This window comes from Phyllobates terribilis, unplaced genomic scaffold, assembly GCF_046119375.1.
Source record: "Phyllobates terribilis strain yellow unplaced genomic scaffold, ASM4611937v1 Scaffold_2__4_contigs__length_985480577, whole genome shotgun sequence".
Taxonomy (NCBI): Eukaryota; Metazoa; Chordata; class Amphibia; order Anura; family Dendrobatidae; genus Phyllobates; species Phyllobates terribilis.
Genome location: NW_027362762.1, coordinates 21,590,673 through 21,606,915, shown reverse-complemented (window position 1 = coordinate 21,606,915; position 16,243 = coordinate 21,590,673). Strand labels below are relative to the sequence as shown.

The window sequence follows — 16,243 nt, the reverse complement described above, 5'->3', positions numbered from 1 at the left end:
ATATTACTATATGGTACTGGTACGGATGGTATTACTATATGTGTACTGGTACGGATGATATTACTATATGGTACTGGTACGGATGGTATTACTATATGTGTACTGGTACGGATGATATTACTATATGGTACTGGTACGGATGGTATTACTATATGTGTACTGGTACGGATGATATTACTATATGTGTACTGGTACGGATGGTATTACTATATGGTACTGGTACGGATGGTATTACTATATGGTACTGGTACGGATGATATTACTATATGGTACTGGTACGGATGGTATTACTATATGGTACTGGTACGGATTATTATTACTATATGTGTACTGGTACGGATGGTATTACTATATGGTACTGGTACGGATGATATTACTATATGGTACTGGTACGGATGATATTACTATATGTGTACTGGTACGGATGGTATTACTATATGTGTACTGGTACGGATGATATTACTATATGGTACTGGTACGGATGGTATTACTATATGGTACTGGTACGGATGGTATTACTATATGGTTCTGGTACGGATGGTATTACTATATGGTACTGGTACGGATGATATTACTATATGTGTACTGGTACGGATGGTATTACTATATGTGTACTGGTACGGATGATATTACTATATGGTACTGGTACGGATGGTATTACTATATGGTACTGGTACGGATGGTATTACTATATGTGTACTGGTACGGATGGTATTACTATATGGTACTGGTACGGATGATATTACTATATGGTACTGGTACGGATGGTATTACTATATGTGTACTGGTACGGATGGTATTACTATATGTGTACTGGTACGGATGGTATTACTATATGTGTACTGGTACGGATGATATTACTATATGTGTACTGGTACGGATGGTATTACTATATGTGTACTGGTACGGATGGTATTACTATATGTGTACTGGTACGGATGGTATTACTATATGGTACTGGTACGGATGGTATTACTATATGTGTACTGGTACGGATGGTATTACTATATGTGTACTGGTACGGATGGTATTACTATATGGTACTGGTACGGATGGTATTACTATATGGTACTGGTACGGATGATATTACTATATGGTACTGGTACGGATGGTATTACTATATGGTACTGGTACGGATTATTATTACTATATGTGTACTGGTACGGATGGTATTACTATATGGTACTGGTACGGATGATATTACTATATGGTACTGGTACGGATGATATTACTATATGTGTACTGGTACGGATGGTATTACTATATGTGTACTGGTACGGATGATATTACTATATGGTACTGGTACGGATGGTATTACTATATGGTACTGGTACGGATGGTATTACTATATGTGTACTGGTACGGATGGTATTACTATATGGTACTGGTACGGATGATATTACTATATGGTACTGGTACGGATGGTATTACTATATGGTACTGGTACGGATTATTATTACTATATGTGTACTGGTACGGATGGTATTACTATATGGTACTGGTACGGATTATTATTACTATATGTGTACTGGTACGGATGATATTACTATATGGTACTGGTACGGATGGTATTACTATATGGTACTGGTACGGATGATATTACTATATGGTACTGGTACGGATGGTATTACTATATGTGTACTGGTACGGATGATATTACTATATGGTACTGGTACGGATGGTATTACTATATGGTACTGGTACGGATGGTATTACTATATGTGTACTGGTACGGATGGTATTACTATATGGTACTGGTACAGATTATTATTACTATATGTGTACTGGTAAGGATGGTATTACTATATGGTACTGGTACGGATGGTATTACTATATGTGTACTGGTACGGATGGTATTACTATATGGTACGGATAGTATTACTATATGGTACGGATGGTATTACTATATGGTACTGGTAAGGATGGTGTTACTATATGGTACTGGTAAGGATGGTGTTACTATATGGTACTGGTAAGGATGGTGTTACTATATGGTACTGGTACGGATGGTATTACTATATGGTACTGGTACGGATGGTGTTACTATATGGTACTGGTACGGATGGTATTACTATATGGTACGGATAGTATTACTATATGGTACGGATGGTATTACTATATGGTACTGGTAAGGATGGTGTTACTATATGGTACTGGTACGGATGGTATTACTATATGGTACTGGTACGGATGGTATTACTATATGGTACTGGTACGGATGGTATTACTATATGGTACTGGTACGGATGGTATTACTATATGGTACTGGTACGGATGGTATTACTATATGGTACTGGTACGGATGGTATTACTATATGGTACTGGTACGGATGGTATTACTATATGGTACTGGTACGGATGGTATTACTATATGGTACTGGTACGGATGGTATTACTATATGGTACTGGTACGGATGGTATTACTATATGGTACTGGTACGGATGGTATTACTATATGGTACTGGTACGGATGGTATTACTATATGGTACTGGTACGGATGGTATTACTATATGGTACTGGTACGGATGGTATTACTATATGGTACGGATGGTATTACTATATGGTACGGATGGTATTACTATATGTGTACTGGTACGGATGGTATTACTATATGGTACTGGTACGGATGGTATTACTATATGGTACGGATGGTATTACTATATGGTACGGATGGTATTACTATATGTGTACTGGTACGGATGGTATTACTATATGGTACTGGTACGGATGGTATTACTATATGGTACGGATGGTATTACTATATGGTACGGATGGTATTACTATATGGTACTGGTACGGATGGTATTGCTATATGTGTACTGGTACGGATGGTGTTACTATATGGTACTGGTACGGATGGTATTACTATATGGTACTGGTACGGATGGTATTACTATATGTGTACTGATACGGATGGTATTACTATATGGTACTTTTACGGATGGTATTACTATATGGTACTGGTACGGATGGTATTACTATATGTGTACTGGTACGGATGGTATTACTATGTGGTACTGGTACGGATGGTATTACTATATGTGTACTGGTACGGATGGTATTACTATATGGTACTGGTAAAGGACAATCCTATAATATTGATGACTGACTGATCGGTATGGGGACTATGACTGGCACTATATGGGCACTGGTAGACGCATGGCACCATTATGGGCTCTACCGTCTGGGTATTACCATGCTGTGCGCACATTTGTATATTGACTTGTGCGATCCCACAGGGAAAGTGATGAACCAAAGCTCAGAGTCTCGTCATTCCTATTAATGAGTCAGTGTTCAGTGAGGCTGCAGTACCACACAGCAGCCATGAACAGGAGAGGCGCTCTACCTGGCAGAGATGCAGATATTTTGGTTGATGGACAAGTCATTATCACATGTTCACATCTCAGAAATAAGACGTGGCCCGGTCTCAGCCGTTACCTTGTTGAGCTCCTGCTGGTTCCCGAATAGCTGGTGGTACCGCCGATATTTTCCCTCGCGGTACTTGGCGCTGATGTACGTCTTCCTCTCCTGCGAGCTGCTCCACTGGTCGATGGCTTCACTGGGGGGGACATTGGCAGCCCAGAAATTATTACTGACCTCGTTGCAAAGTTGCAGGAAGAGCTGGTGAGACAAAGAGTCACCATTAATGAGCTGCTGCTAATCCAGGAGCAGATGGGCTGACAACGAGATAATGACCGAGTAACCCCTACACTGCCAGAGCACAGCGAGCGAGGGCAAGAGAGTGGAGCGACACACTGCCAGGAGCACGGCGACAATGGGCACGAGAGCGGAGTGACACACTGCCAGGAGCATGGCGATCATGGGCACGAGAGCAGAGCGACACACTGCCAGGAGCACGGCGATCATGGGCACGAGATCGGAGCGACACACTGCCAGGAGCACGGCGATCATGGGCACGAGAGCAGAGCGACACACTGCCAGAGCACGGGGAGCGCGGGCACGAGATCGGAGCGACACACTGCCAGGAGCACGGCGATCATGGGCACGAGAGCAGAGCGACACACTGCCAGAGCACGGGGAGCGCGGGCACGAGAGTGGAGCGACACACTGCCAGGAGCATGGCGACCATGGGCACAAGAGCGGAGTGACACACTGCCAGGAGCATGGCGACCATGGGCACGAGAGCAGAGCGACACACTACCAGAGCACGGGGAGCGCGGGCACGAGAGCAGAGCGACACACTGCCAGGAGAACGGCGATCATGGGCACGAGAGCAGAGCGACACACTGCCAGAGCACGGGGAGCGCGGGCACGAGAATGGAGCGACACACTGCCAGGAGCATGGCGACCATGGGCACAAGAGCGGAGTGACACACTGCCAGGAGCATGGCGACCATGGGCACGAGAGCGGAGTGACACACTGCCAGGAGCATGGCGACCATTGGCACGAGAGCGGAGTGGCACACTGCCAGGAGCATGGCGAGCGAGGGCATGAGAGCGGAGCGACACGCTGCCAGGAGCACGGCGAGCACGGGCACGAAAGCGGAGCGATACACTGCCAGAAGCACAGCAACCATGGGCACGAAAGCGGAGCGACACACTGCCAGGAGCATGGCAACCATGGGCAAGAGAGCAGAGCGACACACTGCCAGAGCACGGGGAGCGCGGGCACGAGAGCAGAGCGACACACTGCCAGGAGCACGGCGATCATGGGCACGAGAGCAGAGCGACACATTGCCAGAGCACGGGGAGCGCGGGCATGAGAGTGCAGCGACACACTGCCAGGAGCATGGAAACCATGGGCACAAGAGCGGAGTGACACACTGCAAGGAGCATGGCGACCATGGGCACGAGAGTGGAGTGACACACTGCCAGGAGCATGGCGACCATGGGCACGAGAGCTGAGCGACACACTGCCAGGAGTACGGTGACCACGAGCACAAAAGCGAAGAGACACACTGCGAGTAGCACGGCGAGCGTGGGCACAAGAGCGGAGTGACACACTGAGAGGAGCACGGTGACTGTGGGCACGAGAGCGGAGCGACACACTGCGATGAGCACGACGTAAGCGAGCACGAGAGCGAAGAGACACACTGTGAAGAGCACAGTGACTGTGGGCATGAGAGAGGAGTGACACACTGCCAGGACCACAGCGACCACGAGAGCGAAGAGACACACTGCGAGGAGCACGGCCATGAGAGCAGAGCGACACAATGCGAGGAGCACGGTGACTGTGGGCATGAGAGCGGAGTGACACACTGGCAGGAGTACGGTGACAGCGGGCACGAGAGCAGAGCGACACACTGCCAGGAGCACGGTGACAGCGGACACGAGATTGGAGCGACGCACTGCCAGGAGCACGGTGAGCGATGTCGCAGCAGTGATGTCACAGTTACTCCTCGTTACTCTCTATATTACACAGCGGTGATCTCACAGTTACTCCTCGTTCCTCTCTATATTACACAGCGGTGATCTCACAGTTACTCCTCGTTAATCTCTATATTACACAGCAGTGATCTCACAGTTACTCCACGTTACTCTCTATATTACACAGCAGTGATCTCACAGTTACTCCACGTTACTCTCTATATTACACAGCAGTGATGTCACAGTTACTCCTCGTTAATCTCTATATTACACAGCAGTGATCTCACAGTTACTCCACGTTACTCTCTATATTACACAGCAGTGATCTCACAGTTACTCCACGTTACTCTCTATATTACACAGCAGTGATGTCACAGTTACTCCTCGTTACTCTCTATGTCAAGGGTTCCTCAGGGTCGACACCGGGGAGACCACGCAATATCTCACAGTTGCCGTCACTCGGTCAGGATCTCGTCAGGGATCCGCAAGCACACGGTCCCAACTACTCTCTACGTAGGTATCGGCAAGCGACCAGTGAGCGTATGGCGTCACACCTCTGGATTCCAAAGCAAGAAATGTGTGTCTACGCCCTCCATACAGTCACTGTCAGCTTCACGATAGCCCAATTATTAATAACATTCGCTGCCACCACCGGCCGAGTTTGAAATATAATACACGTCTGGCAGGACGCCTGCATTCTGGTAGCGTATGGATTTGGGGGAGGGAATGATTACAGGACAAAAGAAACAGAACTATTACATTTTATATTTAATCCAAAAGGGAGGCAGTGTTTAAGACAAATATACAGGATTTTACAAAGGAGACATTATAATACATGTAATTTGAACGTTATCGAACGTGACCCATTGCTTATAGTATCTATACCCCCCTGGCAAAGAGTGCCCCTCTATCCTCTGTGGTCTCTTTTATGTCTAAGGGGAAACCTGCCCAAACACCCCCTGTGCTGACATCACAGGGGCTGGGCTCCACCCTTCATGTCTTTATTAAAAACTGTAACGTTTGAGATAACTTATCGCTCATTGATCGCAGAAGCTTGCAAATGACACAATTTTTTCCGTTATGATTTTACCTTCATTTAGAAACCACACATGGCGTATTTGCGACCTGTTATTCTGGTGCTTTTGCGCTACAACTCCACGGAGGGGTTTACAGATATGGAATAATAAGCACATCGCTCCTTGGCTGTTCCTGCCACTAAAAATATAGGTCCCATTATTATCGGAATTATGGAACTTAGAATATTTCATATTCTGTATTGGTGCCGGTCTGACGAAAGATTTCCTTTTGAAGCTCGGGAAGGGGTCTAATCACCCCCTGTTTCTGCCAGGGAAAAAGACCCTCGCATTTTAATTAGGTTGTAGCTTTGCAAGTCACTTCTACTGTAGGTGATAATTTGCAAAGAGACAGATGCTGGACAGTCAGCTCTCCTATGACAAACGGGGGATGAGGGAGGGGTGAACAGGGGCTTGGGAGAAAGACTTCTTAATATCTATGACGGGGGAGAAAGAACATTTTCAATATTTCTCAATATTTCCCTGACACTCTATATTACAGAGCAGTGATCTCACAGTTACTCCTTGTTAATCTCTATATTACACAGCAGTGATCTCACAGTTACTCCTCGTTACTCTCTATATTACAGAGCAGTGATCTCACAGTTACTCCTTGTTACTCTCTATATTACACAGCAGTGATCTCACAGTTAGTCCTTGTTACTCTCTATATTACACAGCAGTGATCTCACAGTTACTCCTTGTTACTCTCTATATTACACAGCGGTGATCTCACAGTTACTCCTCGTTACTCTCTATATTACACAGCAGTGATCTCACAGTTACTCCTCGTTCCTCTCTATATTACACAGCAGTGATCTCACAGTTACTCTTTGTTACTCTCTATATTACACAGCAGTGATCTCACAGTTACTCCTCGTTACTCTCTATATTACACAGCAGTGATCTCACAGTTACTCCTCGTTACTCTCTATATTACACAGCGGTGATCTCACAGTTACTCCTCGTTCCTCTCTATATTACACAGCAGTGATCTCACAGTTACTCCTTGTTACTCTCTATATTACACAGCAGTGATCTCACAGTTACTCCTCGTTACTCTCTATATTACACAGCAGTGATCTCACAGTTACTCCTCGTTATTCTCTATATTACACAGCAGTGATCTCACAGTTACTCCTCGTTCCTCTCTATATTACACAGCAGTGATCTCACAGTTACTCCTTGTTACTCTCTATATTACACAGCAGTGATCTCACAGTTACTCCTCGTTATTCTCTATATTACACAGCAGTGATCTCACAGTTACTCATCGTTACTCTATATTACACAGCAGTGATCTCACAGTTACTCCTCATTCCTCTCTATATTACACAGCAGTGATCTCACAGTTACTCTCTATATTACACAGCAGTGATGTCACAATTACTTCTCGTTACTCTCTATATTACACAGCAGTGATCTCACAGTTACTCCTCGTTATTCTCTATATTACACAGCGGTGATCTCACAGTTACTCCTCGTTCCTCTCTATATTACACAGCAGTGATCTCACAGTTACTCCTTGTTACTCTCTATATTACACAGCAGTGATCTCACAGTTACTCCTTGTTACTCTCTATATTACACAGCAGTGATCTCACAGTTACTCCTCGTTATTCTCTATATTACACAGCGGTGATCTCACAGTTACTCCTCGTTACTCTCTATATTACACAGCGGTGATCTCACAGTTACTCCTCGTTCCTCTCTATATTACACAGCAGTGATCTCACAGTTACTCCTTGTTACTCTCTATATTACACAGCAGTGATCTCACAGTTACTCCTCGTTACTCTCTATATTACACAGCAGTGATCTCACAGTTACTCCTCGTTACTCTCTATATTACACAGCGGTGATCTCACAGTTACTCCTCGTTCCTCTCTATATTACACAGCAGTGTTCTCACAGTTACTCCTCGTTACTCTCTATATTACACAGCAGTGATCTCACAGTTACTCCTTGTTACTCTCTATATTACACAGCAGTGATCTCACAGTTACTCCTCGTTACTCTCTATATTACACAGCGGTGATCTCACAGTTACTCCTCGTTACTCTCTATATTACACAGCGGTGATCTCACAGTTACTCCTTGTTACTCTCTATATTACACAGCGGTGATCTCACAGTTACTCATCGTTACTCTCTATATTACACAGCGGTGATCTCACAGTTACTCCTTGTTACTCTCTATATTACACAGCAGTGATCTCACAGTTACTCCTCGTTGCTCTCTATATTACACAGCGGTGATCTCACAGTTACTCCTCGTTATTCTCTATATTACACAGCGGTGATCTCACAGTTACTCATCGTTACTCTCTATATTACACAGCGGTGATCTCACAGTTACTCCTCGTTATTCTCTATATTACACAGCGGTGATCTCACAGTTACTCCTCGTTATTCTCTATATTACACAGCGGTGATCTCACAGTTACTCCTCGTTCCTCTCTATATTACACAGCGGTGATCTCACAGTTACTCTTCGTTATTCTCTATATTACACAGCGGTGATCTCACAGTTACTCCTCGTTATTCTCTATATTACACAGCGGTGATCTCACAGTTACTCCTCGTTCCTCTCTATATTACACAGCGGTGATCTCACAGTTACTCTTCGTTATTCTCTATATTACACAGCGGTGATCTCACAGTTACTCCTCGTTATTCTCTATATTACACAGCGGTGATCTCACAGTTACTCCTCGTTATTCTCTATATTACACAGCGGTGATCTCACAGTTACTCCTCGTTCCTCTCTATATTACACAGCGGTGATCTCACAGTTACTCCTCGTTACTCTCTATATTACACAGCGGTGATCTCACAGTTACTCCTCGTTACTCTCTATATTACACAGCGGTGATCTCACAGTTACTCCTCGTTATTCTCTATATTACACAGCGGTGATCTCACAGTTACTCCTCGTTACTCTCTATATTACACAGCAGTGATCTCACAGTTACTCCTTGTTATTCTCTATATTACACAGCGGTGATCTCACAGTTACTCCTCGTTACTCTCTATATTACACAGCAGTGATCTCACAGTTACTCCTTGTTACTCTCTATATTACACAGCAGTGATCTCACAGTTACTCCTCGTTACTCTCTATATTACACAGCAGTGATCTCACAGTTACTCCTCGTTATTCTCTATATTACACAGCTGTGATCTCACAGTTACTCCTCGTTCCTCTCTATATTACACAGCAGTGGTCTCACAGTTACTCCTTGTTACTCTCTATATTACAAAGCAGTGATCTCAGAGTTACTCCTTGTTACTCTCTATATTACACAGCAGTGATCTCACAGTTACTCTCTATATTACACAGCAGTGATGTCACAATTACTTCTCGTTAATCTCTATATTACACAGCAGTGATCTCACAGTTACTCCTCGTTACTCTCTATATTACACAGCGGTGATCTCACAGTTACTCCTCGTTATTCTCTATATTACACAGCAGTGATCTCACAGTTACTCCTTGTTATTCTCTATATTACACAGTGGTGATCTCACAGTTACTCCTCGTTCCTCTCTATATTACACAGCAGTGGTCTCACAGTTACTCCTTGTTACTCTCTATATTACAAAGCAGTGATCTCACAGTTACTCCTTGTTACTCTCTATATTACACAGCAGTGATCTCACAGTTACTCCTCGTTACTCTCTATATTACACAGCAGTGATCTCACAGTTACTCCTTGTTACTCTCTATATTACACAGCAGTGATCTCACAGTTACTCCTTGTTACTCTCTATATTACACAGCAGTGATCTCACAGTTACTCCTTGTTACTCTCTATATTACACAGCAGTGATCTCACAGTTACTCCTCGTTCCTCTCTGTATTACACAGCGGTGATCTCACAGTTACTCCTCGTTACTCTCTATATTACACAGCGGTGATCTCACAGTTACTCCTCGTTACTCTCTATATTACACAGCGGTGATCTCACAGTTACTCCTTGTTACTCTCTATATTACACAGCAGTGATCTCACAGTTACTCCTTGTTACTCTCTATATTACACAGCAGTGATCTCACAGTTACTCCTCGTTACTCTCTATATTACACAGCGGTGATCTCACAGTTACTCCTTGTTACTCTCTATATTACACAGCAGTGATCTCACAGTTACTCCTCGTTACTCTCTGTATTACACAGCAGTGATCTCACAGTTACTCCTCGTTACTCTATATTACACAGCAGTGATCTCACAGTTACTCATCGTTACTCTCTATATTACACAGCGGTGATCTCACAGTTACTCCTCATTACTCTCTATATTACACAGCGGTGATCTCACAGTTACTCCTCGTTACTCTCTATATTACACAGCGGTGATCTCACAGTTACTCCTCGTTACTCTATATTACACAGCGGTGATCTCACAGTTACTCCTCGTTACTCTCTATATTACACAGCGGTGATCTCACAGTTACTCCTCGTTACTCTCTATATTACACAGCGGTGATCTCACAGTTACTCCTCATTACTCTCTATATTACACAGCTGTGATCTCACAGTTACTCCTCGTTATTCTCTATATTACACAGCGGTGATCTCACAGTTACTCCTCGCTATTCTCTATATTACACAGCGGTGATCTCACAGTTACTCCTCGTTACTCTCTATATTACACAGCAGTGATCTCACAGTTACTCCTCGTTACTCTCTATATTACACAGCAGTGATCTCACAGTTACTCCTCGTTCCTCTCTATATTACACAGCAGTGATCTCACAGTTACTCCTTGTTACTCTCTATATTACACAGCAGTGATCTCACAGTTACTCCTCGTTACTCTCTATATTACACAGCGGTGATCTCACAGTTACTCCTCGTTACTCTCTATATTACACAGCGGTGATCTCACAGTTACTCCTCGTTCCTCTCTATATTACACAGCGGTGATCTCACAGTTACTCCTTGTTATTCTCTATATTACACAGCGGTGATCTCACAGTTACTCCTCGTTACTCTCTATATTACACAGCAGTGATCTCACAGTTACTCCTCGTTACTCTCTATATTACACAGCAGTGATCTCACAGTTACTCCTCGTTACTCTCTATATTACACAGCAGTGATCTCACAGTTACTCCTCGTTATTCTCTATATTATACAGCTGTGATCTCACAGTTACTCATCGTTACTCTATATTACACAGCAGTGATCTCACAGTTACTCCTCGTTACTCTCTATATTACACAGCGGTGATCTCACAGTTACTCCTCGTTACTCTCTATATTACACAGCGGTGATCTCACAGTTACTCCTCGTTACTCTCTATATTACACAGCGGTGATCTCACAGTTACTCCTCGTTACTCTCTATATTACACAGCGGTGATCTCACAGTTACTCCTCCTTACTCTCTATATTATACAGCGGTGATCTCACAGTTACTCCTCGTTACTCTCTATATTACACAGCAGTGATATCACAGTTACTCGTCGTTACTCTCTATATTACACAGCAGTGATCTCACAGTTACTCCTCGTTACTCTCTATATTACACAGCGGTGATCTCACAGTTACTCCTCGTTCCTCTCTATATTACACAGCAGTGTTCTCACAGTTACTCCTTGTTACTCTCTATATTACACAGCAGTGATCTCACAGTTACTCCTTGTTACTCTCTATATTACACAGCAGTGATCTCACAGTTACTCCTCGTTACTCTCTATATTACACAGCGGTGATCTCACAGTTACTCCTCGTTACTCTCTATATTACACAGCTGTGATATCACAGTTACTCCTCGCTACTATCTATATTACACAGCGGTGATCTCACAGTTACTCCTTGTTACTCTCTATATTACACAGCGGTGATCTCACAGTTACTCCTTGTTACTCTCTATATTACACAGCAGTGATCTCACAGTTACTCCTTGTTACTCTCTATATTACACAGCAGTGATCTCACAGTTACTCCTCGTTACTCTCTATATTACACAGCGGTGATCTCACAGTTACTCCTCGTTATTCTCTATATTCCACAGCGGTGATCTCACAGTTACTCCTCGTTACTCTCTATATTGCACAGCGGTGATCTCACAGTTACTCCTCGTTACTCTCTATATTACACAGCGGTGATCTCACAGTTACTCCTCGTTACTCTCTATATTACACAGCGGTGATCTCACAGTTACTCCTCCTTACTCTCTATATTACACAGCGGTGATCTCACAGTTACTCCTCGTTACTCTCTATATTACACAGCAGTGATCTCACAGTTACTCCTCCTTACTCTCTATATTACACAGCGGTGATCTCACAGTTACTCCTCGTTACTCTCTATATTACACAGCAGTGATCTCACAGTTACTCCTCGTTATTCTCTATATTACACAGCGGTGATCTCACAGTTACTCCTCGTTACTGTCTATATTACACAGTTGTGATCTCACAGTTACTCCTCGTTATTCTCTATATTACACAACAGTGATCTCACAGTTACTCCTCGTTACTTTTTATATTACACAGCAGTGATCTCACAGTTACTCCTCGTTATTCTCTATATTACACAGCAGTGATCTCACAATTACTCCTCGCTATTCTCTATATTACACAGCAGTGATCTCACAGTTACTCCTCGTTATTCTCTATATTACACAGCAGTGATCTCACAGTTACTCCTCGTTACTCTCTATATTACACAGCGGTGATCTCACAGTTACTCCTCGCTATTCTCTATATTACACAGCAGTGATCTCACAGTTACTCCTCGTTACTCTCTATATTACACAGCAGTGATCTCACAGTTACTCCTCGTTACTCTCTATATTACACAGCGGTGATCTCACAATTACTCCTCGTTACTCTCTATATTACACAGCGGTGATCTCACAGTTACTCCTCGTTACTCTCTATATTACACAGCAGTGATCTCACAATTACTCCTCGCTATTCTCTATATTACACAGCAGTGATCTCACAGTTACTCCTCGTTACTCTCTATATTACACAGCGGTGATCTCACAGTTACTCCTCGTTACTCTCTATATTACACAGCGGTGATCTCACAGTTACTCCTCGTTACTCTCTATATTACACAGCAGTGATCTCACAATTACTCCTCGCTATTCTCTATATTACACAGCAGTGATCTCACAGTTACTCCTCGTTACTCTCTATATTACACAGCGGTGATCTCACAGTTACTCCTCGTTATTCTCTATATTACACAACAGTGATCTCACAGTTACTCCTCGTTACTCTCTATATTACACAGCGGTGATCTCACAGTTACTCCTCGTTACTCTCTATATTACACAGCAGTGATCTCACAGTTACTCCTTGTTACTCTCTATATTACACAGCAGTGATCTCACAGTTACTCCTTGTTACTCTCTATATTACACAGCGGTGATCTCACAGTTACTCCTCGTTACTCTCTATATTACACAGCAGTGATCTCACAGTTACTCCTCGTTACTCTCTATATTACACAGCAGTGATCTCACAGTTACTCCTCGTTACTCTCTATATTACACAGCGGTGATCTCACAGTTACTCCTCGCTATTCTCTATATTACACAGCAGTGATCTCACAGTTACTCCTTGTTACTCTCTATATTACACAGCAGTGATCTCACAGTTACTCCTCGTTACTCTCTATATTACACAGCAGTGATCTCACAATTACTCCTCGCTATTCTCTATATTACACAGCAGTGATCTCACAGTTACTCCTCGTTACTCTCTATATTACACAGCGGTGATCTCACAGTTACTCCTCGTTATTCTCTATATTACACAACAGTGATCTCACAGTTACTCCTCGTTACTCTCTATATTACACAGCGGTGATCTCACAGTTACTCCTCGTTACTCTCTATATTACACAGCAGTGATCTCACAGTTACTCCTTGTTACTCTCTATATTACACAGCAGTGATCTCACAGTTACTCCTCGTTACTCTCTATATTACACAGCGGTGATCTCACAGTTACTCCTCGTTACTCTCTATATTACACAGCAGTGATCTCACAGTTACTCCTTGTTACTCTCTATATTACACAGCAGTGATCTCACAGTTACTCCTCGTTACTCTCTATATTACACAGCGGTGATCTCACAGTTACTCCTCGTTACTCTCTATATTCCACAGCGGTGATCTCACAGTTACTCCTCGTTATTCTCTATATTCCACAGCGGTGATCTCACAGTTACTCCTCGTTACTCTCTATATTGCACAGCGGTGATCTCACAGTTACTCCTCGTTACTCTCTATATTACACAGCGGTGATCTCACAGTTACTCCTTGTTACTCTCTATATTACACAGCGGTGATCTCACAGTTACTCCTCCTTACTCTCTATATTACACAGCGGTGATCTCACAGTTACTCCTCGTTACTCTCTATATTACACAGCAGTGATCTCACAGTTACTCCTCCTTACTCTCTATATTACACAGCGGTGATCTCACCGTTACTCCTCGTTACTCTCTATATTACACAGCAGTGATCTCACAGTTACTCCTCGTTATTCTCTATATTACACAGCGGTGATCTCACAGTTACTCCTCGTTACTCTTTATATTACACAGCAGTGATCTCACAGTTACTCCTCGTTATTCTCTATATTACACCGCAGTGATCTCACAATTACTCCTCGCTATTCTCTATATTACACAGCAGTGATCTCACAGTTACTCCTCGTTACTGTCTATATTACACAGTTGTGATCTCACAGTTACTCCTCGTTATTCTCTATATTACACAACAGTGATCTCACAGTTACTCCTCGTTACTCTTTATATTACACAGCAGTGATCTCACAGTTACTCCTCGTTATTCTCTATATTACACAGCAGTGATCTCACAATTACTCCTCGCTATTCTCTATATTACACAGCAGTGATCTCACAGTTACTCCTCGTTACTCTCTATATTACACAGCGGTGATCTCACAGTTACTCCTCGTTACTCTCTATATTACACAGCAGTGATCTCACAATTACTCCTCGCTATTCTCTATATTACACAGCAGTGATCTCACAGTTACTCCTCGTTACTCTCTATATTACACAGCGGTGATCTCACAGTTACTCCTCGTTATTCTCTATATTACACAACAGTGATCTCACAGTTACTCCTCGTTACTCTCTATATTACACAGCGGTGATCTCACAGTTACTCCTCGTTACTCTCTATATTACACAGCAGTGATCTCACAATTACTCCTCGCTATTCTCTATATTACACAGCAGTGATATCACAGTTACTCCTCGTTATTCTCTATATTACACAGCTGTGATCTCACAGTTACTCCTCGTTACTCTCTATATTACACAGCGGTGATCTCACAGTTACTCATCGTTACTCTCTATATTACACAGCAGTGATCTCACAGTTACTCCTCGCTATTCTCTGTATTACACAGCGGTGATCTCACAGTTACTCCTCGTTATTCTCTACATTACACAGCAGTGATCTCACAGTTACTCCTCGTTACTCTCTATATTACACAGCGGTGATCTCACAGTTACTCCTCGTTACTCTCTATATTACACAGCAGTGATGTCACAATTACTTCTCGTTACTGTCTATATTACACAGCGGTAATCTCACAGTTACTCCTCGTTCCTCTCTATATTACACAGCAGTGATCTCACAGTTACTCCTTGTTACTCTATATATTACACAGCAGTGATCTCACAGTTACTTCTCGTTCCTCTCTATATTACAGAGCAGTGATCTCACAGTTACTCCTTGTTATTCTCTATATTACACAGCAGTGACCTCACAGTTACTCCTCGTTCCTCTCTATATTACACAGCAGTGATCTCACAGTTACTCCTTGTTACTCTATATAT

At 43.1% G+C, this 16,243-nt stretch overlaps 1 protein-coding gene across 5 annotated transcripts in view; it reads right to left on the bottom strand.

Annotated features, from left to right (window-relative positions):
• The window catches only part of ARAP1 (ArfGAP with RhoGAP domain, ankyrin repeat and PH domain 1), a 534,432-nt gene that overhangs the window by 245,248 nt on the left and 272,941 nt on the right, over positions 1-16,243 (bottom strand). For all 5 annotated transcript variants that reach the window (XM_073661183.1, XM_073661187.1, XM_073661186.1 and 2 more), the window contains exon 13: positions 3,440-3,622. In XM_073661183.1, coding sequence (XP_073517284.1) covers positions 3,440-3,622 — 183 coding nt within the window. The remainder of the gene's footprint in view (positions 1-3,439; positions 3,623-16,243) is intronic.